Genomic DNA, 22,352 nt, shown 5'->3' with positions numbered 1-22,352 from the left:
CTGTCTCTCCCTCCCCAGAACAGATAAAAGATGCGGCAATGGGGGGGCGTGTCCGGGAAACCGGCAAGAGGACGCGGTGCCAGCGCTCCCGGAGTTCTCCCACACTTGTGGGGATTCTAAAGGAGGCACTGCGGGTGCGCCAAAAGGGAGAGGGGCCTAACGTCCAGTGGAAGGCGTGCAAGGATAGGACCTCGCGCCGGACCCCATCATCGGTTTTTCCAACCTACTTCGCACAAGGCGGGAAAACAGGTGTGGTTGCTACGACACCGCACTCACGGTCTCGCGAGATTTGAAATCAGCCAATGGAAGTCAGCGAAGGGGAGAACGTGGCACGCAATTGGGGGTGGTGCTGGTCAGGATCCCTCCCTCTTCCTCCTAGTCCCGCGGGCTAAGCGGCTGCGGCGCGGAACGCGACTGGACCGTATAAAGGACGCTGGGCAAGGCGCGCGATCCACTCGGCAGAGGGCGCCTCCGCGAGCTGTGTAGTACGGCTGCGCAGTACGGGCAGCTCCCCGCCCCCGGCCCAGCCGCCGCAGCCGCCTACCGCCTTTAGACGGCCGGCCGGCCCCTCCTCTGCTCCTGGCTTAGCCGCCTCGTTGCCCTGCAGCAGGCAGCCCCGTCTACGGCAGCATGTTCAGCTGGGTGAGCAAGGATGCCCGCCGCAAGAAGGAGCCGGAGCTCTTCCAGACTGTGGCCGAGGGGTTGCGGCAGCTGTACGCGCAGAAGCTGCTACCCCTGGAGGAGCACTACCGTTTCCACGAGTTCCACTCGCCTGCGCTGGAGGATGCTGACTTCGACAACAAGCCCATGGTGCTCCTCGTAGGCCAGTATAGCACGGGCAAGACCACCTTCATCCGGCACCTGATCGAGCAGGACTTTCCCGGGATGCGCATCGGGCCCGAACCCACCACCGACTCCTTCATCGCGGTCATGCACGGTCCCACCGAGGGCGTGGTGCCGGGCAACGCGCTCGTCGTCGACCCACGGCGCCCTTTCCGCAAGCTCAACGCCTTCGGCAACGCTTTCCTCAACAGGTATCCCACTCTTTTCCCTCTGACGGCGCGAGGGCCTGTCAGGCCAGGACCCCACATTTAGGGCGCTACCGTCTTGCGGCCGTCGCCCCTGCTGTCCTTTGTCTCTGAGTCCTCAGCCAGACCTTGGGTGACCACTCCCAGGGACAGGGTGCCTGCTGCGCCACGCGGAAAACCCTTCCTAACCCACCCGAGGGTCTGGGAGTGGCCATCGCGGGTTCCTCAGTCGTTTGTTGTCCCCTCGGTCTTCCCAGTTATCAGTTTAACTCCCAAACCTTCTCACAGAACCCAGCCCCACTTTGCGTAGAACCAGGGGCCGCATTCAGGAAGCCAAGCCATTATTGCCCTTGCTGTTCTCGATCTCCACCTCTTCTCTAGACTGGATGAACCTAATTCATTTAAATCAACCCCCTGGGGAATCTGTTTGTACTTCTGGGAAAACCCTACTCCTTCCAGTGTGGTGTGTTCCTGCTCAACTTCTTGGGACCGGTGGTTATGTGTTGGAGGGACAAGGAGGGTCTGCTGTGGCCGGCTGACTTTGGGGCAGCCCCTTGCAGACAGGGAACAGACGTGGCAAGGAACAGACTTTACCCCCAAGACAGGTCTTCTGAGTCAGTGCTGCTCCAGGGACTTCAGGAAACTGTGACGCTGGGAACTCTGAAATGAACTTCGGCCCCAAGTCCCACCGTAGACTCGGTAGGAGCCCCTTTAACCTACGGGGACCTCAGTTCCTCAGTTTAGTGGGTGTGATGTAACCTCCTCCAGCACTCCCTATGATGCTAGGAATGAGTCCAATGGCCTCTCGGTGGCAGAGTATATCTGTCCCTGAAGGAACTCTAGGCATCCTACCCCCACCTCAGGACTGGTACCACAGGCCTTCCGCCCTGCCCGGCTACTCCCACGTTCAGGCAGTGAGTCCACACATGCCTTGGAGTCTGAAGTCTGCCTCAGGAGAAGAGCCTAGGAAAGAATCTGAACCCCGCCTGCCAAGTCTCCGCCCCTGGAGATCACATTCCTTTCCAGACACTGTCCAGTGCACACAGAGCGCCCCAGAGCCCAGCCAGTTAAGGCCGGGCCTGCCTGCGCCCCTGACATTTAGTATCTTTTTTTTTTTTTTTTTTCCCCTTTTTATCGGTACCAGGGATCAAACTCACGATTGCCTGCTTGCAAGGCAGGAGCTTATGCCGCTGAGCTAAATCCCCAGCCCCCAACATTTAGTATCTTTGCCTGTTCCAGCCTTCTCATCCCTGTCTGTGTGTTTTATTATACTGATGGTGTTGACTGTCTGGGTCCCTTGGGCTGAGGTTTCTCAAGGGCTGGTCCTCTTAGCCATTATCTTAGCGTACCGCACTTGTGTGTTAGCTTAGTATCTGCCTGAATATAGGCTTTGTTTATTTTTTGTTTTGTTTTGTTTTGGGGACCAAGAATTGAACTCAGAACGTTGTACTTGCCAGGCAGGCACTTGTGTCACTGACCTGTAATCCCTGCCTCTGCCTCTTTCATTTTGATAAGAAGCCAGGCTGCTGTGCTGGAAGGGCTGACTTGGGAGTTCTCTAGGTAGAACTTTGGGAGTGACAGGAAGTGTGGCTGTCTTGATCTCTGTTGTCCATAGATCTTCACTTGATTTCGAGGGCTGATCTTTTTTTTTTTGTCTTACTCATTTTTATCGGTACCAGGGATCAAACTTACGACTGCCTGCTTGCAAGGCAGGTGCTTATGCCGCTGAGCTAAATTCCCAGCCCCGGGCTGATCTTTTTTGAAAGGAGAAACAGCACATGACCCATTTTCTGTCCTTGGAAGCCTAGAGTTTCAGAACTGGGAGGATCTTAGATACCATCTCAGTAGCCCCACCTGATCAGGTTCCTAAGGCTCTGAGGGCCCAGCTGATGTGTGAAGGTTACCCATTAAGTTAAGCTAGCATCTGCTTCTGCTTGGAAAGAGGACAGTTCAGGACCCCTGGGTCAGAGACAGGAACCTTCATGGCTTGTGGACCAATGGTTCCAAAATCACGCTTTCATGTCCTCTTTGCCATCACTTCATCCCCACCCAAAGGGCCTGTGATGGCTGACAGCCCTGCCAAAGGGCGCCTTAGCGGCCAGAGCACCAGCTCCAGCTGTGTCAGGATGCATGGCACACAGGGTGCTGCCTGCCAGAGAGGATACAACAAAAGGGGCTTTTCTGTGGTCCACACAGCATCTTCCCAGTTCGCTTTTTAAAGAGACCCATTGAGTCAGGAACTTGACTTTCGGGCCTTTTTTCCTTGAGTGACTGCTGTCCAAATGCAGTCAGATGGGACAGAGCGAGGTAGGGCATGCGTAGCAAGTCCTGAGCCCGGCTTGCTGCAGAACCAGCCCTCCCACTTGTACAGTGAGATGGAGATGGAATGAGGTGTGAGGCATCGGGACTGCCTGTCACACTGCCTGAGCTCAGCTGAGCATCCTGTCCCTGAGCACTGCAAATAGTCCCTTGCTCACCAGGTCCCCTTTATGGGGCCTTTTTATATACATTGTTTCTCAGAGTCAGTTCTGCTTCTGTCCTCCTCTCTGGTGAGTGCCTTCCTGCACAGTGTGGCTTGCAGTGACCCTGGGCAGGCGTGCTCTGGGCTGGGCTAGTGAGGATCCAAAGTTTGCTCGCCCTGCTGGTCAGCTGGTTTTGCTCTCTTACATTTGCAGAGAGCACCTCTCACACTGCCCAGCTGCCCCCAGCCTGTGGGCCACTGGTCACTTGGGGGTGGGGCCACAGGAGAGGTTAATCATCCCCAGACTTCCCCACCCTTGGAAGGGTAGCTTTGCGCCTGCATCCTACAGACAATGGATCTGTATTTCCTTCACTCACAATACCTTTTTCAGAGTTTTTAAAGGCTCCTTTTCTGTGTTCAGTGAAGAATCGCTGCTCTCAGTTGAGACAGCCCCATGCTGTTCTGGGCTCCTCTGAGCCCCCCCGTGGAATGGAGCAACAGAGCCAAGTACCCCTCCCTCCCCCCAGGTTCAGGCCTGTCTGCAGCTTTGTTCTTGGCCGGCTTTAACTGTCAGAGAATGGTCTGTCTGTACTTCTCTCCATCAGCCAGCACATGCAGTGACCCTAGCTTTTACCAGTAGCCCATTGCACCCCCTTCACCCAAGCAGCTGGGTCACACCGGAGGGCTGGCCCCAGCAGGGCTAGGACGAGGCCATCTCTGCGGTGTGTGGGAATTGTCTGGTGGAATCACTGGGTCCCCGTGTCAGGCTGCTGTTTCCCTTCTGATTGACTGGTGGCCTAGGCTTTCCCAGCTGTCATTAACAAGTCAGCAGCTTGGAAGTTGAACTTTCGAACTCCAGAGGGAAAACAAGCCTGAGAGAACCACTGGTGGGGGTCCCTGGAAACCTCTGGCTGTGTTTCCAGTTGAAACACAGGTGGGGATGAAGTGATGGCAAAGAGGACATGAAAGCGTGATTTTGGAACCATTGGTCCACAAGCCATGAGGCCTGCTATTGAGGGCCTGCAGGTGTGGCTCCGTGGTGCAGCATGTGCTTAACATGTGCAAGGCCCCATGCCAACCTCCAAAGCAAGATTTGTCGCTTTGCTAGCCACCCTGGGAATCAAGATGGTAGGAACCGAGAATCTGGGGTTGGGGGGCAACGGAGGACCAGAGTCCTACCCTGTGGCCTCGGGAGCAGTGAGGACCCTGTCCTGACGGCTCCTTGGCTGTGCTTTCATGCAGGTTCATGTGTGCACAGCTCCCCAACCCAGTGCTGGACAGCATCAGCATCATCGACACCCCTGGGATCCTGTCTGGAGAGAAGCAGCGCATCAGCAGAGGTACGAGGCCGGCCTGGCTCTTGGAAACCAAGGTGCTGCCCTCGGGGCGTTTTTAACCCACATGAGCAAGCAGGCGCTGCTGTCTTCCTCACCTCCTGGAGCTCAAATGATCAGAGCCCCTTCCCTGTGGCAAGCTGCTCTTGGACCCTCCACAGGCATGTTGGAAATAGGGCAGCTGGGGCTCCAGGCCATGTGGTGATGGGGGAGGGAACTGGCCAGTAGGTAGCTGTGTCCAGGTGTCCCAGCCAACCTGTGGACACCTGAGCAGCACCTGACCCTCCGGGGCTCACGTGGCTCAGTTTGCCTTTAAGAACTTTGCCTCCCAGCAGAACCCAGCCGCCAGGCAAAAGGAGAAACTAGCAGAACCACTTGGGGGTGGAGAGGGTTTAGTCTCTCTTGGCTCTGGGGCTGTGTACTGAGCTAGGCCTGAGATCTCCCTGCTGTGTGTGCAGTGCTCTGGGCCCTATTCCAGCTATGTCAAGTCCTCTGCAAGTTTTAAAGAGCAGTACTTTTTGAAAATCTGACGCCACGTGGTCCTGGGTCAGGATCATGCCCCTGCCCCTCTGTAGGAGGCAGGACTTGAGCTCATTCTGGGGTGAGGGTGAGTGGCGCCCACAGCTGCACAGAGAAAAGAAAATAGCCTCAGCCCCAAGGCGAAGTGGAGGACCAGGGCCAGGTTCACGTATCATTAACTTGTACACCTTCCTGTGTCCCTTGCCCTCTGGACCGCCCTGTCATCAGGGTGTTGCATTTGAAACCAGCAGTCTGGAACTTGGGGTCTCTGCTATAGTTTTAAGGGTGTTGGGCCTGTTGTGCTGGTCTGTCTGTCTGTCGGTCAGTTTCTTTTTCTTTCAGTACTAGAGATTGAACTCAAAGCCTTTGGGCTGAGCTAAATCCTCAGTCCTTTTTTTATCATTTTATTTCAAGACTGGATCTCATTAAATTGCCCAGGCAGGGCTTGTTTGTGTGGTTCTCCTGCCTCAGCCTCCCAGAGTGTTGCTATTATAGCTCCTGCTCTCTTTCTAGGGACTAGGGACCCTGGCCAGTGTGTGGCATGCGTTGGAGCACACTGAAAGTCTGCCTCCACTCCGGATCGAAAGCTGCTGCTTAGTGCTTTGGGTTCTCCCAGTGCAGAGATTGTGCTGGGAGGGGAAGGAAGCAGATTTGAGGTCTACAAAGCCAGAACCAGTTTTCTTCTTTCTTACTGCTCTTGTTCCCACTTGGTGTTTGGAAATTGCCAGATAAAGTTGCCGGTGCAAGGCCAGACCATCTGAGTAAGTTACTCTTAAAGCGCAGTTAGTAATAGAGGTCGTTCTCAGGCTGCTGCAGACTGGAGAATCCTGGCTTTCCCATCAGGCCTGGAGAGGAGGCCGTGGATAGATGCTGAGGCCCCTTCAGCCTTGGGTGGCCTGGAAGGCTGGGCTTGGAAGGGGCTGATCATGCCCGAGTGCCCCTGTCTGTGTGGCATTTGAGGTCTGAGTGAAGGCATTGGGGGAAAAGATGCGGGGTTCTTGGGGTGCTGTTGACTCTTGGAAGGCAACTGAGCAGCATCTGTTTCTGCTGGGTCCATGGCTTTCTTGCTGTGTCGCCCAAGCCCCATGTTCTCAGTGCTTAGCAGGCTCAGCAGCTGGGACTGTGTGTGTCTCTTGCCTTGGGGTCTCCAGCCGTGCCTGCTGAGATGCGTCCCTCCCTGCTGTGGTTCCTGTTGGAAAAGACTGGTGTCAGGGTCTAAACTTGATCTCTCTGGGACAAGGTAGCAAAGCAATGCTTCTGTCGCCTCAGCAGCAAGTTTTGATGGGGCAGGAAGATACCAGGATGCCAGGCAGTGCCAGCTCACAGGTACTCTGACACAGGAGGAACGGGCCAGCAGGAGATGCCCAGGCCCTGTGCTTGGCCCTGCTCTGCTGTGGAGAAGGTGGGGCCCCTGCTATGTCCTGGGAGGAGGGTGTTAGCATGTCACTCTGATTGAAGGAGTGCTTTTGCTGGGAAATAGTGAGCTCAAACCAATTTTTCTAGACCATTCCTTTTCTCCGTATCTCTAAAGATCCTATATGTGAGGACCAGGGATTCAGCTCAGTGACATAAGTACCTGCTTGGCAAGCACTAGGTTGTGGGTTCGATCCCTGGTACCAAAATTGTATGTGTGTATGTATTTATGTATTTTTTTGGTACTGAAAATGGAACTCAGGACCTTGCACTTGCCAGGCAGGCGCTGTGCCACTGAGCTGTATCCCTGGCTCCTGTTTTTATTTTAATTAATTCAGATTCATTTATTTTTCTTTTCCACTTTTTGGAAAAGGCAGTCTTGCTGTGTGGTTCAGGCTGGCCTCAGACTCAAAGCGATCCTCCTACCTCAGTCTCCCAAAGTGCTGAGATTACAGACATTGGCCACCACCCCCAGCTAAAGATCCTGGTTTAAATATATCTTATCCAGTTGGGGTTTGGGGTCAGGAGTGTTTGGTTTTGTGGTTCTAGAGATTGAACTCACTATGCCAGGCAAGTGCCCTACCATTGAGTGCCCTCAAAATGGTGGGTGCCCAGGCTGGCCTTGAACTCGTGATCCTCCTACCGGAGCCTCTCAAGCTGTTAGAATTACTGGTGTGCACTGCCCTGCCATTTGGAGTGAGGTGTTTGACTATCAGGAGACTGTTCCTTGGCACCTCTTGGAGGTGCAGGCTGCCATCTCTAGTGTGGTCACTGCCAAGTGGACATGGAAGGAATGGACTCCTTCTCAGAGACCCTACTCACCAGTCACACACAACCCCGTGTGGCCCTGCACACCAAAGGAAGTCAGAACAGGGCAGTACATTCCAGGCTGCCTTGGCTGGTGGCGTGGAAAGCAGGTGTTTCCCTCGCAGACAGATACGCCCAACGGGGAACACAGATCTTGGGATCTGGGCAAGTAGCAAAAACAGAGCACCCCTGCAGACACCACACGTGTTAGCGCTGCTAATGACCTTTGCTTCTATCCCAGCTGTCTGCTTGGCCCCTCCTGGCTTTTATTCCCTTTTCCTCCATGGTCCCTAATGTCTGCAGGAAATATGGCTGGGAAAGATAAAGTGGGGCTGATGCAGGCTAGGTACAGCCCAGGTGCCGCCCAGGGTCTGCTGGGGACCTTAGAATTAGGGAAGGAGGGTCTCTTTTTGGGGGTACCAGTGTGCTGATCTTCTGAGGAACTTGACAGCATCTTGTGGCAGCAGAGAAGGGTGGCCTGTGGGGACACTATTCCCTCCTGAGTGCCCTTGTGATTGATAAGGGGCATCCCATAGGGCAACCAGGACCTCACAGGGCTTGGCCCCCAGGGCCATGATGACCTGCAGTCCCAGTGGTGCCCACCTGGCCACTGTGCTTCCCACTGTGTCACTGCAACTGTGAGCTGAGCTATAACTCATGACTCAGTTTGCCCATCAACCAAGGTGTGGCAGCCCCAGCTCACGTCCTGAGGTGGAGACCTGGCCAGTGAGGACTTCCTGCTGGACTGCTCTGTCAGCTTAGCCTGCTCAGTGTCACAGCAGCTGTAGCTGTGAGGAAGCCACTGACCTTCAGAGGAGGAAATGGGCCGAGAAACATTCAGTGATGAGTCCCAGATGACACACAGGCCAGCCAGGGATGGCATCGGGTCTCAAACCCCTGTTGCAACTGTATATACACCAAAGAGTGACCTTGCTGCAGGAGTCCTGGATGCCGGCTTCAGGTAAACCTGTGCCTCAGCTGGTCATGACGGTGCGGGATTCTGAGCCTCCTTGAAACACAGAGGCCACCCTCAGTTCCTTCCAGCCAAAGTCTGACTCCTTGTCTAGGAACAGACCTAAAGGCCTGGGGCTCTGAACAGCAGTGTCCCTGACCCCTCCTTCCTGCCATCTGTGTATGGAGAGGCATACAGAACCCTCACCTGAGCCAGCTGGTCCCCAGAAGTCTTGCTTGCCTTTATTTATTTATCTTTTTGAGACAAGGTCTCACTGTGCATTTCAGGCTGGTCTTGAGCTCACTTTGTAGCCCAGGCTGGTCTTGAACTTGCAGTGATCCTCCTGCCTCAGACTCCAAAGTGCTGGGATTATAAGCGTGAACCACTACACCCATCTCACTTGCCTTTTGACCAACTGGCCCTGGTCCCTGGCACTGGCTAAGCCATCCTGACCCATAGTGAATCAGGCTTCTCTTACCCTGAGGCCCGTCCCTGTAGCTTGGAACCTGGTGACTACAGATGGAGCTGCGCCATCTCTGTGCTCCCTGGAGCACAGTCCTGTCCTGCTGTTTACTTCTGGGAACGTACCCCATTGCCCTCCAGGCCAGGGTTGCCAGGTGTCCTGCAGACTAGGGGTGCTGCAGGAAGCAAGGCCAAGTGCTGTGTCCAGCAGAGAGAATACCAGAAGGTTCAAGTCTCAGGTCAGTCCCAGAACAGCTGGATAGCCCTGGGGAGTTGCTGTAACCATGGGGCCACATCACTGTGACAAGAATAGCAATACCAGCCTCATTGGGTTATGATAAGACCTTGCCAGTACCGGGTTTTCACCCAAGTGGCTGGTTCAGTGCAGTGCAGTCAGTGTTCCACAAATGTCAGCTGATTGGCAGTAGAGACCAAAATCACCAGGGTTTCCCAGGCTTCGATGTTTTTCTGAGTAACATCCCAGAAGGATCCTTGGGGTAGCACTGTCTGGGCCTGGGTTCCCCTCCAGATTCCAGAGCGGCCCCTGGCCGCCACCCTGCCCCCGCCCTGGACCAGCAAGCTTCCTGGTACACTGCCTGCGGAGGCGGTGTACCAGGCTGTGCGGGCCTCTGCACCTGTTCCCCAGGCTGCGCGCAGTGGCAGGCTGGGTGGCAGCTGGCCCAGGCGCCTGTAATTTGTTTATATTTGGGGTGCAAGGTGTTCTCAATGCCTTACAAACCTTCTTGCACAACCGTCAGGACCCGAAATACAAATCCCACTAGTATACGACAGTAAATGGTGACAGAGTGCCCCCAGGTGCCAGGAGCTCCCCTGGCCCTCTCGTCAACCTTTGAAGTGCGAATTCTTCCCTCTACGGAGAAGGAACTGGGAACTGACAAGGGGCTTGCTAGGGTGGCCTGGTTAAAATGTGAGCCTGTGGCCGCCTGGCCTTGCTCCTACACTGTCCAGCTGCTTTTCTTTTTTTGAGGCAGGGTCTCACTGTGTAGCCCAGGTTGGCCTGGAATGTGAAATTCTCTTACCTCCGCCTCTGGAGTGCTGGAAAAACAGAAATGCACCACCATGCCCAGCCCTTGTTCCTTATTTTTGAGGTCAGTGTAGAGGGGTCTGCCCTACATTTGAGAAAGTCCATCCTTTCTGGGTGTATGGCTCACTGAAGCAGCCATGTTCTCCAGCCAAGATAACAGATCAAGCCGGGTATGGTGGCGCAGCATTCGGGAGGCTGAGACAGGAAGATCATTGTGAGTTTGAGACCAGCCTGAACTTAGTGAGACCTTGTCTCAAAATGACAAAATAGTAACAATAAATTTTAAAAAGATAAGAGATCACTTCCCTGGCCCAAAGTTCCTGTGCCCCTTTATGGTTTGCTCACAGTGACAGCTCAGTGACCTTTGTCCCGAACACCTTTTCCAGAAAGTAGCCTTAATGGGATCCCACAGTACAGAGCCTTTGTGTCCGTCTTTGACCAAGTCGGATGCTTGTGAGATTTGTCTGTGTGTGCCAGTGTCAGGAAGCCCAGCATGATGGCACAGACTTGCAGTCCCACCTACTCAGGAGACTGAGCTGGGAAGAGGGCAAGATCAGTTGGCAACTTAGTGAGACTCTGCCTTAAGTTTATAAGAAAATTTTTAAAAACGGGGTGGGCAAGGATTTGGCTTAGTGGCCCAGCACCTACCTGGCAAGCGTGAGGTCATGAATCTGGTACCAAAAAATAAAAAGTAAAAAACACCAGGCATGTAATGTAAGTCAGTGGTAGAGTGCTTGCCTAAGAAACGTAGCTTTGGGTTTAGTCCTTAGTACCAAGTTAAAAAAATAAATAAATAAACTATTCAGTCTTTGGATTTTTGGGGTTTAAAATACGTTTATATTTTACAGTGCTGGGGATTGAAGCCAATGCTGAGCAACAGAGCTGTGTCCCCAACCCAAAGATTTGTTCCTGTTCCTTTTCGTTGCTGGGTGGCACCTCACCTGAACAAAGGCACTGTGCCCACTCCCTCCTAGCAGAGGGACTCGGGTTGGCCCCAGTTCAGAGGGTCAAGGGTAAACTTGCTGTAGATGTTCGTGTCCAGCGCTCAGTGTGGACATAGGCTTCATTTTCTCAGTAGATGTTGGGGTGGGTAACCCCTGAGAGTGCCTGCCTTCAGGGCTTCCGCGTCGGGGGACCTCGGGGTTCCAGAGCAAGCCCTCAGGGTTCGCCCTGTGCTGGCTCCTGCGTGGGCTCCGTACGCCTGTGCTAAACACTATCCTGGGCAGCATGAATGGCAGGAAACGAGCTGGTTGGAGACAAACCCTCCATTGTTCCATGTTCTAGAAACTTTGGAAATGTGTAAAGCAGCTTTTCCCAGCTGCTGTAGCTACCTGTGTTTTTTGGGGACCAGGCCAGGGTGGGGTCCATCCGATGACATCTTGCGCTCTGGGCTGTTGGTCTGCCCCCGTGGGTGGGCAGGAGTACCCAGGAGAGTCCACCGAGGGAACAGACACAGTGAGGGGATGGCCTGCTTCACCTTTCCTGGCTGCCAGAGCAGCTCTTGCCTCCCTTACTCCCAGGACATTTTCCCCCCTTTGTTTTCAAATGCCATTTTGCCCGTCCCCCCCCCCCCTTTTCTTTATCAGTACCGAGATCGAACTCACGACTGCCTGCTTGCAAGGCAGGCGCTTATGCTGCTGAGCTAAATCCCCAGCCCCACTCCCCGCTTATTTTTGAGACGGGGTCTTGCTATAGTTCAGGCTGGCAGGCAGTCTGCCTGCTTCAGTCTCCCAAATGCTGGGATTGCAGGTGAGCACCACTAGCCTGGCTCGTTTTACCCATTTCTAAGTGCGCAGTCCAGCGGAGTTGGGGACAGTTGCAGTGCTTTGCAGCCGTCACTCCTGCCCATTCCTGGGACTCCATCTCCCCTGAAGCTGTCCCAGGAACGCGAGCCTGTATGGCCCAGCCTCTGCCCTGGCTGCCCACTTCCTGTCCCTGTGCAGTCGTCCTCCTGTGATGGGCTCGTTCCACAGAGCATCACATTTCTAGTCCAGGACTTTCTGGGCTGGAGCTTATCCTGGTTCAGGACTCCTCACCAGAAGTAGCCACATTTCTGTGTCCTTGGCAGGAATCAAGATGTCTGTCACCTGTCCCCCCTCCCACCCCAGTCCAGCTGGAGCTCGCTTACAGCGCCCCAGCCCACAGGCCGATGTTCCCTCTGCCAGACTGCTGTTGCATGGAGGGGTGGCTGCCTGGACACTGGCCGGTCCCAGAGCCTGAAGCTCAGTTGCCTGGAGCAGCCCTTGGCAGCTGGACGCCCCACATCTGCACTTCTCACCCTCTCTGAGCTCCAAGCTGAATGACAGCTGTGTGGCCACACCTGCCAGCTTCGCCTGTCACCTGCAAAGACCCAGTGTGCTCAAGGGTGCCTTGACTCGGTCTCAGGCCATATGGTGCCTCTGAGGGCAGTAAGGAGCCTATGACCACATGGCCCAGGCCAGAGTGCTGTGACCTTTGAGGTGACCTGTGAGAGTATTTGGCCAGCCAGTGTGTCTCCCTCTCATGAAAAGTTTGAGGACTTTCCATCATAAACAGGAAATTTATTCACCTGCAAAAAATGGACTTTCCTTTTCTTTGACCCCAGCTTAGGTGCTGGCCAGGAACAGGGCTTGTGGTCTCAGTGAGGGCAGGGTGGCTGAGAGGCCTCTCTCTCCTTCTTTGTCATTCCCTCTCTGTGGTCCCCTACTGGGTGGGGCTTGGGCCCTGACCTCAGCTCCCCAGGTGCTGTTCTGACTGCCAGGCCAAAGCCAACACACCAGCAAGCACAGTGCACTGGGGCGCCCCAGTACCCAGGAACTTGGTTCTGGCATCACCACCTCTCCAGCTGTGTGAATTATGGTTTTAGCTGTGGTGAGCGCAGGATAAATAGTCTGACAGGGGAAGGCTGGGCCTCGCCTTTGCTGAGCGAAGAGCCCTGCTAGTTCCTGAGTCATCGCTTTTGCCGTGCTGACTTGGGATCCCAGAGCCAGCCCCAGGCCCCGAGGTCAGCTGGGGTGCACGCCTGCAGCCACTTCTGCCAGTCCTAGCTTCCCCCATGCTATTGGCTTTCTCCTTCCGGTTTTCGCCTGATATTTCATTCCTTGGGTGTCCCCGCCCTGCCTTTGGAGCCAGGGTGACTGTGGGACCTTGCACCTTGGAGCCGTAACCTGTATTGGTGACTGGCAGCTGGCGCAGGTGACCTGGCACTTGTTTGGCACTCCCATGCTTAGGGCACAGGAAGCCTCAGACCCTGGGCACCCAGATTGCAGACCAGAGCCCCTAGAACGCAGACTGAGACCACTAGGGATACAATGCCAGACTCCCACCCAACTCTGAGACGGCGGCCCATGTCTCCCTGGGTTCGGATAGGACTACAGGTCACACCTTTGGGCGGCCGCCCTTGCTCAGTCCCAGGAGTGGTGGGTTTGGAGCTTTCCGTATGTTTTAGTGAGCTGTGTGGGGCACAGGGCTCGGCCTCCGACCTCAGCCACGCGACACCTGTTACTCCTGGTTACTGACCAATGATTAAGTGCCCAGCTGCCTTGGGAGCCCTGCCATCGATGCTAAAGTTGTTTGAGTCTTACAGATGGACAAATATCGCTGAGAAGTTAAGAATGTAAAGTCTTAAGAGTCAAGCTGGAGCCTGGCTTTGGGTCCCTAGCGGTCTCCTGTCAGGGTTGGGCACCTGTGATTCAGGTATTGGCTCGGAGGCATACCTGACCCCAGGCTGGCAGTGGGCCTGCTCTCTGATGGGCAGGGCATCAGGGAGGGGTGACTGCTTTACTTAGCACCTTGGGAGTGGCTGCCTCTGGGGCAGCCAGACTGGGACTCGCCTTGTGTGTGCTCCCTTCCTGAGTGTGAAGCACTCAGCGGGTGTGTCCCCCCCACCCCCCGCCTCCGCCCCCCCCCCCCAGGGCTGGCCTGCCTGGGACCAGCACCTGTGGCCCTTGTTCTCTTCCTGTCCTCTACAGTCAGGAGGAGGAGGCACGTCAGTCCCGTGTGGTCCGACAGCCGCAACAAGCTGTCCTAGGAGGGAGCTCAGCAGTACCCAGACTCTTCCCTCCAGTGGCTTCTGGAAAGATCTGGAAAAGCTTTGCTGCTGTTCTCTGGAGCATGATTGCTGTCTGGGAAGCACATTTGGAGTGACCTAGCACTTCCGCATAGCAGGAAAAGAGCAAGGAGACTGAGCGCAAAGACCAGGGAGCTTGTCAGATTCACCAAGAGAAGAAATGGCATCTTGGGGGCTGTTATGCAAGCTCCCCAGATTATAGGCCATTGTTTTCACAGGATTTAAGCCAGATATCTGGTCATTTATGAGAGAAATCACATTCCCTGGCTATGTTAAACACACAATTTTCATCTGCAACCCCAGTATGGTTACACCAGCTCCTACCATTGCATCTGCATCCCAGGCCTCAGGGGAAAACCATAATGGGTACATACACTTTTTTTTTCTTTTGCCAGGTAGAAAATGCAGTCATTTTGTTTTGTTTTATTTTTTTGAGATAGGGTCTTGCTAATGTAGTCCAGGCTGGCCTTGCACTTACTATGAGGCCCAGGTTGGCCTTGCAGTGATCCTCGTGCCTCAGCCTCCTGAGTGCTGGAATCACAGGTGTGCGCCACCATGCCTGGCTGAAAATGCAGGGCTATTTGTTTGTTTTTTTGTTTTTTTGAGACAGTGTCTCGCTATGTGGTTCAGGCTGGCCTTGAGCTCACTTTGTAGCCCAGGCTGGACTCGAACTTGCAACAATCTTCCTGCCTCAGCCTCCTAAGTGCTGGAATTATAGGAGTGCATCACCATGCCAGGCTAGAATGCAGTTTTACATTGGAGGCCCTGGATCTAGCCAAAACGAAGTAGTTGTTTTATTATGGGGGAATTCCAGTTAGTTCCTATTGCCGTTGGCTTGGGACTTTCATTGGCTGACTTTGATTGGGCCTTAATTGATGGGAAACAGCATAGACTAGGGTTTAGGGTTAGAGTCATCTAGCTTAGCCACTTTGTTTTAGTGAAGTACTTAACACCCACAAAAGGAAAGTGGTTTGTAGCACTTGATGGGTTGATTATAGAAGAAAAACCAGCAGACTTTTTCTGGAAAGGTCAAAGTCAGTGTCGTCAGCTGTGCAGACCTCAAGGTCTGTGCAGTAACAGCTGAACTCTGCTGTTGTTGGCTAAGGTGGCCAAAGACATAATAGGTGAGCGACTGTGTTTCAATAAAGCTTTATTTGCATAAACAGATGGGGTCCAGATTTGGTTCCTGAGCTATAGCGGGTAGCCCCTGTGGTAGGAAATAACTGAGATTCTTGCACAATAAGGAGCCTGGCACGCAAATAAGAGCCAGCACTGCTGCCTGAGGGTGCACAGCTGGCTGCTGGCAGCACCTCTGAGGCACCTCTCCCTTGTCCCACCTAGCCACAGTATGAGTTTTGTGACTCCTTTCCCATGGCAGCTGGGCGAGCCCACCAGCATGCTGTACAAAAGGAGGGAAGGGGAGGACCCGATGGCCCTGCCTGGCCTGGGTGCTGCCCAATGAGTGTCTTCTGTGCCTGTGGAAGCCAATCCCTCACTGCCCAAGCTCACAGCTCTCCTACCCGCAGGGTACGACTTCGCGGCTGTCCTTGAGTGGTTTGCGGAGCGGGTAGACCGCATCATCCTGCTGTTTGACGCCCACAAGCTGGACATCTCCGATGAGTTCTCAGAGGTCATCAAGGCCCTCAAGAACCACGAGGACAAGATCCGGGTGGTGCTGAACAAGGCCGACCAGATCGAGACGCAGCAGCTGATGCGGGTGTACGGGGCCCTCATGTGGTCCCTGGGCAAGATCATCAACACCCCTGAGGTGGTCCGTGTCTACATTGGCTCCTTCTGGTCCCACCCGCTGCTCATCCCAGACAACCGGAAGCTGTTCGAGGCCGAGGAACAGGACCTCTTCAAGGACATCCAGTCACTTCCCCGAAATGCCGCCCTCAGGAAGCTCAACGACCTGATCAAGCGGGCCAGACTTGCTAAGGTAGATGGGACAGGGCAAGGCCTGGGGGTGTGGGACTGGCACTTGGGGCCTGATTTACCCAAGCCCCCTTCCGCCAGCCACTGCAGAGCCAGCCCTGCGTGGCCATTCCCTGTGTGGAGAGGGCTGTACCAACCACATGGTGGAAAGCTGGGTGTGCGGACAGTGCGGGCAGTGTAGAAACCCCAGCAGGAAGTCACCACGGAAGCAGCCCCGGAAGTGGGGTGTGGTGGGTTGTTGCTCTGGGCCTTCTGACTTCCCCTCCAGAGTGGGACACTAAGGACATGGGGAGAGTGACACACAGAACCCCAGACCAGCATCCCCAGCACTGCGGGAAAGCAGAAGGCACAAATGAAAATAAAATATTAAATGTTTGTGTCTTTGCTGGGGAGACCCAGGGCCTACAGAGGCAGGTAATTGGGGAGGCCTGGCTGTTGCTGCTTAAGCTGGGGCAGGAAGTAGCTGGTGAAGAGGCCCAGAAAGAGCAGGGAGTGCTTAGGGCTGCTCCTCGGGAAGCGATCGAGGCCCACACAGGCCTTGTAAACTGCTGTCAGTGGTCCAAAAGTACAAGGCTCTTGGTGCCTGGTAGGTGCTTGAATGAGAGCTGTGGGTGCCTGGACTAGGAACAAAGGTCAGTGCTGCAGAGGGACTGAAGGCAGTTCTTCGGGATGGCTGGCTTTAGGAGCTGCGTGAGTTCTGGGGTTGGAGGGCCCAGCACTGCTGGGCCGCTGTTTTGCACTGGTTTGACATAGACCATGGGGATGATTGAGCAGCGGCCACGTTGAGACATCTGCACTTTAATGAGGGGTCCAGCTGTTCCCTCAGACACTTAGCACTGGTTTGGAAAAACAGAGTCTAAACTGGGATGGTAATATGTCGGGGTCGCTCCCGGCCAGCAGGAAAGACACACGACAAAGTCTGGCGGTGTGCAACCTTGCCTTTATTTGTCTCCGCGTGGGCCCCGTGAGGCCTCCACTCTGCCACCAGCCCTTTCTCGCCGGTGGACTTTCTCTATCTCTCTCTGTGCTTTTCTTCTGTGCTTCCTCTCGTGGCGGGAGAGGCATTCACTTTTATAGGGCAACAGTAGCCAATCAGTTCAAAGCGCGCGATGCGGGCTGACTGGCTAACATCAGCTGTTGCTAGGCAGACTATCTTACAGAGCGGGTTGTTTAAGTCGCCAGCGCAATCAGGGGGCAGGAAGCAGGCGCCAACTTGACTCACTCGATGGGAGGGGCAATCTAGCTCAGGCTCCGCTCCCACCCACAGGCCCTACGTCCGCCAAGTAAGGCGACCGGTGTCGGCCGCGGCTCCCAACAGTAATACATACCTGTGGTCCCAGTTACTAGGGAGGCTGAGGCAGGTGGATCCCTTGAGTCCAGAAGTTCATCGTCAGCCTGGGTAACGTAATGATGATCCCCCCTCTCTAAAAACAAAAGCTCGACTCTGGCAGTGGTTGCCCCTGTGGCAGGTCTGGCTCAGCCATGAGAACCACGTTGTCAGCCTCGGGCAGGTTAGGGCATACCATATGTCACCCACTCACTGCAAAGGGCAAAGTGTTCACAGCTGTCTGGGCTCACAGAGGAGGAGGGGTGCACACTTTGTGGATGTTCCAACTCCACAGATAGCTGTGTCTATGGCCAGTGGCAGGGTGTCCCAGGCTCCTGAGTGGACAGGGGATTGAGGAGGGCACTTCCTGCAGCCATTTGCCCTGGGACCCCAAGGCCCTGCATGCTATCTTGGGGCCAGCTTAGGGCTGACCCTTTATCCTTTGACCATTCAGATCTCCCCTTCCCCAGCATAGGGCTCATGGCCAGCAGCCTGGTTCCCGCCCTGGCTGAGCCTTGGGAGGCTGCGCCCCTTGGGGCTGGGGTATCACACACACCTGCCCACAGCCCACATCTGCTCTGGGCAGTTTTTCTAACTCACTCCTTTAGATCCCTGCGGTCTTCCTGCTAGTAGGGCCAGGTCTGAGAGAGGAGCCAGGAGTGAGCCCTGAAGGACCTAGAGTAGCTTCGGAGAACCCCCCATGCCCCGCCATCTGTGACGCACGCACACACCCTATGGAGTGGAAGTGTCCAGCCCAAGGACACACTGACTCACACTGCTGGAAAACCCCAGGGTCCCAGGCTCTTCCCACATCTGCCTTTCCATGGCTTTTTCCTTTTCCAGGAATCGGTGACCTGCACTGGGCTCTGCTGGGCTTAGGGGGGACTGGCTGTGGCCCACCCACCTCAGCAGCCTGGGGAAACCCTAGGTGGAGGTGTCCTGTGTCAGTGCAGGAGAGGACGGCAGCCTGGCTGGCCATCCCTTGGCAGGACAGAGGGGTTGAGGACTGGCACAGAGAAGACATGAAGGGTCTGCTTGAGGTGTGGAAGCTTAGGTAAACTGGACACAGCCCCAGCCAGCTGCTGACTGTGCACAGATCTGAGCCCTCAGAATCTGTAGCTTTGGGACTTCGTGGACCTGCAGGGAATCAGCTGCGCAGGGACCTGGAGCACCTTCAGGAGCCCTGAGTTCCGGTCAGGCCCAGTGCTTGGTGCCCTGCCTGGCTTCTGAGTATCCCCTATAGAGGCTAAATTCTCCTCACCTGAGGCGTGAGGCGTAGGTAAGGGTGACGAGAAGAGGAGAGATGGCCCCACAGCAAGTGGCCACTTGTTGGCAGACTACGCCTTGCTGAGTCTAGATCAAGGTGTGAGTCACATAAAGGATGTGGTTGTCTTGTTTCTTTCTTCCTGTCTTTTTAATTTTTTTGGTGGTGGGAATTGAATGCAGTGCTTTCCCACCCAGCTGTCTACATTCCCTACCCTCTTAGCCCTTCTCTTATTTTTTTTTTTTGAGAGAATCTCAGTAAGTTGTCCAGGCTGGGCTTGGATTTGTGACTCTCTTGCCTCAGTCTCCCAGAGTGCTGGGATTATAGGTCTTTGCCATTACACCCGGCTTCCAATTTTCTGTTTCAAGGGTGCTTTCCTCTCCTTTTCTCCTTCCCCATGGCAGTGAGCTGTAAGCCTCTTGTGAGAATCGTGTGTCCACTCTTCAGCCAGTGGATTCCTGGGTGGGCAGCAGCTGCCCTGAACTTAACCCCAGCCCTTGTACTTCCTGAGCTCAGGCAGTTAGCAGCAGCTGCCACCCACATCCTGAGCAAGCCCCTGACACTACCCCACCCTGTCCCCCAGGTCCACGCCTACATCATCAGCTCCCTCAAGAAGGAGATGCCCAACGTCTTCGGTAAGGAGAGCAAAAAGAAGGAGCTGGTGAACAACCTGGGCGAGATCTACCAGAAGATCGAGCGGGAGCATCAGATCTCCCCAGGCGACTTCCCGAGCCTCCGAAAGATGCAGGTACAACCATGGGCGCTGCCCCAGGCTCCCGAGTGAGGAAGGCCCAGGGCGCTGACTCCAAAGGGAATCCCGGCCGTGGGGTGGGCCTCCCCAACAACACTGGCTTAGTCACCTTCCCCCCAGTGACATCATCTCTGACCCAGGCTGTGACACCACACGGGAGCGGAGGGGAATGTGGTGACTCAGCCGTGGGGAGGGCTGGGTCTGCTGCTCTGCATGTCCTGGGGATGAATCTTTGCTACAGCCCTGCGAGAAAGGGACTCTTATGATCCCAGGCCCTGGGGAAAGAATGGGGCACAAGTGGGGTAGGCTGCGGGTAGGGAAGCAGCCACCTGACCTCCCTTTCTCCCGCTCCTCAGGAGCTCCTGCAGACCCAGGACTTCAGCAAGTTCCAGGCCCTAAAGCCCAAGCTGCTAGACACAGTGGATGACATGTTGGCCAACGACATTGCACGGCTGATGGTCATGGTGCGCCAGGAGGAGTCTCAGATGCCCTCGCAGGCCGTGAAAGGCGGCGCCTTCGACGGTACCATGAATGGGCCCTTTGGGCATGGCTATGGCGAGGGTGCAGGCGAGGGCATTGACGATGTCGAGTGGGTGGTGGGCAAGGACAAACCCACCTACGACGAGATCTTCTACACGCTGTCCCCCGTCAACGGCAAGATCACTGGCGCCAATGCCAAGAAGGAGATGGTCAAGTCCAAGCTGCCCAACACCGTGCTGGGCAAGATCTGGAAGCTGGCTGACGTGGACAAGGATGGGCTGCTGGATGATGAGGAGTTTGCCTTGGCTAACCACCTCATCAAGGTCAAGCTGGAGGGCCACGAGCTGCCCGCCGACCTGCCCCCACACCTCATCCCCCCCTCCAAGCGCAGGCATGAGTGACAGGCCTCCCAGGGCCACCCACGTGACCCATTCAGCATCTCCATGCCGGCCCAGGAAGACCAGGTCTGGAGGAAGCAGCTGGGGAGAGGGAAGGGTCACCAGTTTTAAAGGTCCATAAAGACCGAGCGCTGTTTCCTCAGCTTCAAAAGGAGAAGCGCCATCTTTTCTTTAAGGCAGTGCCTGGGCCCAGCCGGGGAGGCAAGGGTATGCTCAGCTGTGAATATGGGATTTTATGCACAAGGACTCTGGATATTTTTAATATATACCATTAGAGGCAGCCTACTTTTTTGCCGCCTCCTCTGTTGGACAGTCCCACGAACACAGCCTCTCTCCTGTCCCAGCCTTTCCTCCCGTGCACTGTCCCTGGCAGGGCGGCGTGGGCAGCTGTAGCCATCTTAGGTAGGCCAATGGCTCCTCCTGGCAGCTGCCCCTGGAACTGTTTGTAGACAGGAGCCCAGGCTGTTCCTTCTGTTTATCTTCTCTCCACACCAAGGCTGGCCTCATGGGGGAGGTTCCTTCCTCACCCAGCTCTGCCCTGGGTTGGGGTGAGTCAGTTCTGTGCCTCTCCAGCCAGGGCTCCCCAAACTCACGCCCCGCCCTTGCCTTGCATACCCCAAACTCCCAACTTCCCTCCCAGCAGGCCCAGCCACCCCCAGTCTTTTTAGGGCTGTGGAGAGGACAGCAAGTAAGTCTTCCCAGAGCAATAGATAAGCTAGGTCGTCTCCTGGATAGGGTCATCTTCCATACTTGACCACATTTCCAGTAACTTCCAGCTACTTGTTCCAAAGCTGTGACTTTTGCCTCCCTTCCCTACTTGCCAGCCTGTGGGCAGCTCCATCCAGGAGCCATTAAATGTGGGGTTCATGCATAGCATACCTCAGCCTGGATTTGCTCCCTAGCCCCAGCTCGTGCCTGATTAGTGTCTGAACTGTGGCCCTCACTTGATCCATGAGACCTGATGCTCCCACCTTGGAGTGGGCAGGCAGCTGCCTATGACTGGGTGTGGTTTGGTGCTTATAAGAGGAAGACTGACTCTGGCCTGGGCCTAGTTTTCCAGGCAGCGGGGACCAGGCAAAAACCTGGTCCCTACCTTCCCCCATGTCTGCTGAGCAAATGGGGGGGTGGGGGGCTGCACAGGACTTTAGACCAACTTTTCCACCCCCCGCCCCAGCAATAAGCCTAAGAGGGCAGGCACTGTGCCGGGCAGTAGAGGGCGCTGGGGAGTTGCCACGCCCTGCCTGCACCACAGGGATGCTCAGCCTTAGGAAAAGGTGGATGGAGGGCATCCACACCAGACACGCTGGCTGGGGCGGCAGGGCTCGGTCACGCTCATCTTTGTGGGAGGTAACAGACTAGACTTTTCCTGGCATTAAAGAAAGTTTTAACTGTGCTGATGCTGATTCCCCGGTTCTTCTCTGCTGTCTATTCCAGGGCCAAGAGCTCAGATCCCTCCCTCTTAGGCCCGGGGCGGCGGGGGGGGGGGGGCTGGTAGAGCATTTGGGGGCCAGGATGCCAGCAAGGCAGATCAGCAAGCCTTCAGGGCAGGGTAGCCGCCCCTTAGGGTCACACTCACTTGTACAGCATCGGCCACCTCCTGTTAATGTTAGCCAGATCCCAAAAAAACTGTAACCCCCTTCCCTTGTGGTGTGGCTGAGCAAGAGTGGTTTCTCCGAGACAGCTGAAGCACTTGGGAGGGCTGGATGGGCCTCCGGGTCTACCCGGCTTCAGGCCCATGTGCGGGCACCCACAGGGCCCTAGGCAGCAGGAGGGTGGGCATCTGGTCAGCAAGGGCTCCTGTTCTCCGGAGCCAGCTGCTTCCATGCTTGCCCCAAGGGGCTTGAAGACAGAAGCAGAGCTCAGACACAAAGTAGATCCTGGCAGCAAAATCCACTCAGTATGAAAGGGGTCTGTCGGGGCTGGAGGTTTAGCTCAGCGGCATAAGCGCCTGCCTTGCAAGCAGGCAGTCATGAGTTCGATCCCGGGTACCGATAAAAAGGAAAAAGACAAAAAAAAAAAAAAAAAAAAAAAAAGGGTCTGTCAGGGCCAGGTGATGTCACAGGGAAGGGTGACAGTGACATGGCCAAAAAGGTGCAAACTCGAAGTGATAGAGACTGGGTATGAACTG

At 55.3% G+C, this 22,352-nt stretch overlaps 1 protein-coding gene across 1 annotated transcript; it reads left to right on the top strand.

Annotated features, from left to right (window-relative positions):
• Positions 1-400: 400 nt before the first annotated feature.
• On the top strand, positions 401-21,617 carry Ehd1 (EH domain containing 1). Its single transcript, XM_003468209.5, has 5 exons — positions 401-1,034; positions 4,732-4,829; positions 15,596-16,008; positions 19,179-19,343; positions 19,703-21,617. The coding sequence occupies exons 1-5, from the start codon at positions 631-633 to the stop codon at positions 20,225-20,227; spliced, it is 1,605 nt and encodes a 534-aa protein (XP_003468257.1). The 5' UTR covers positions 401-630; the 3' UTR covers positions 20,228-21,617.
• Positions 21,618-22,352: the final 735 nt, after the last annotated feature.

This window comes from Cavia porcellus, unplaced genomic scaffold (genome assembly GCF_034190915.1).
Source record: "Cavia porcellus strain 051 isolate PalLab524CR breed Dunkin Hartley unplaced genomic scaffold, mCavPor4.1 scaffold_17, whole genome shotgun sequence".
NCBI lineage: Eukaryota > Metazoa > Chordata > Mammalia > Rodentia > Caviidae > Cavia > Cavia porcellus.
The sequence above is the reverse complement of the archived record's forward strand: the minus strand, read 5'-3'. Positions and strand labels throughout refer to the sequence as shown.

Coding starts and splice junctions, on each gene's coding strand:
- Ehd1 (XM_003468209.5), top strand. CDS start 631: ATGTTCAGCTGGGTGAGCAAGGATGCCCGCCGCAAGAAGGAGCCGGAG. Junction 4,830..15,595: donor GAAGCAGCGCATCAGCAGAG/GTACGAGGCCGG, acceptor TCCTACCCGCAG/GGTACGACTTCGCGGCTGTC. Junction 19,344..19,702: donor CGAGCCTCCGAAAGATGCAG/GTACAACCATGG, acceptor CCCGCTCCTCAG/GAGCTCCTGCAGACCCAGGA.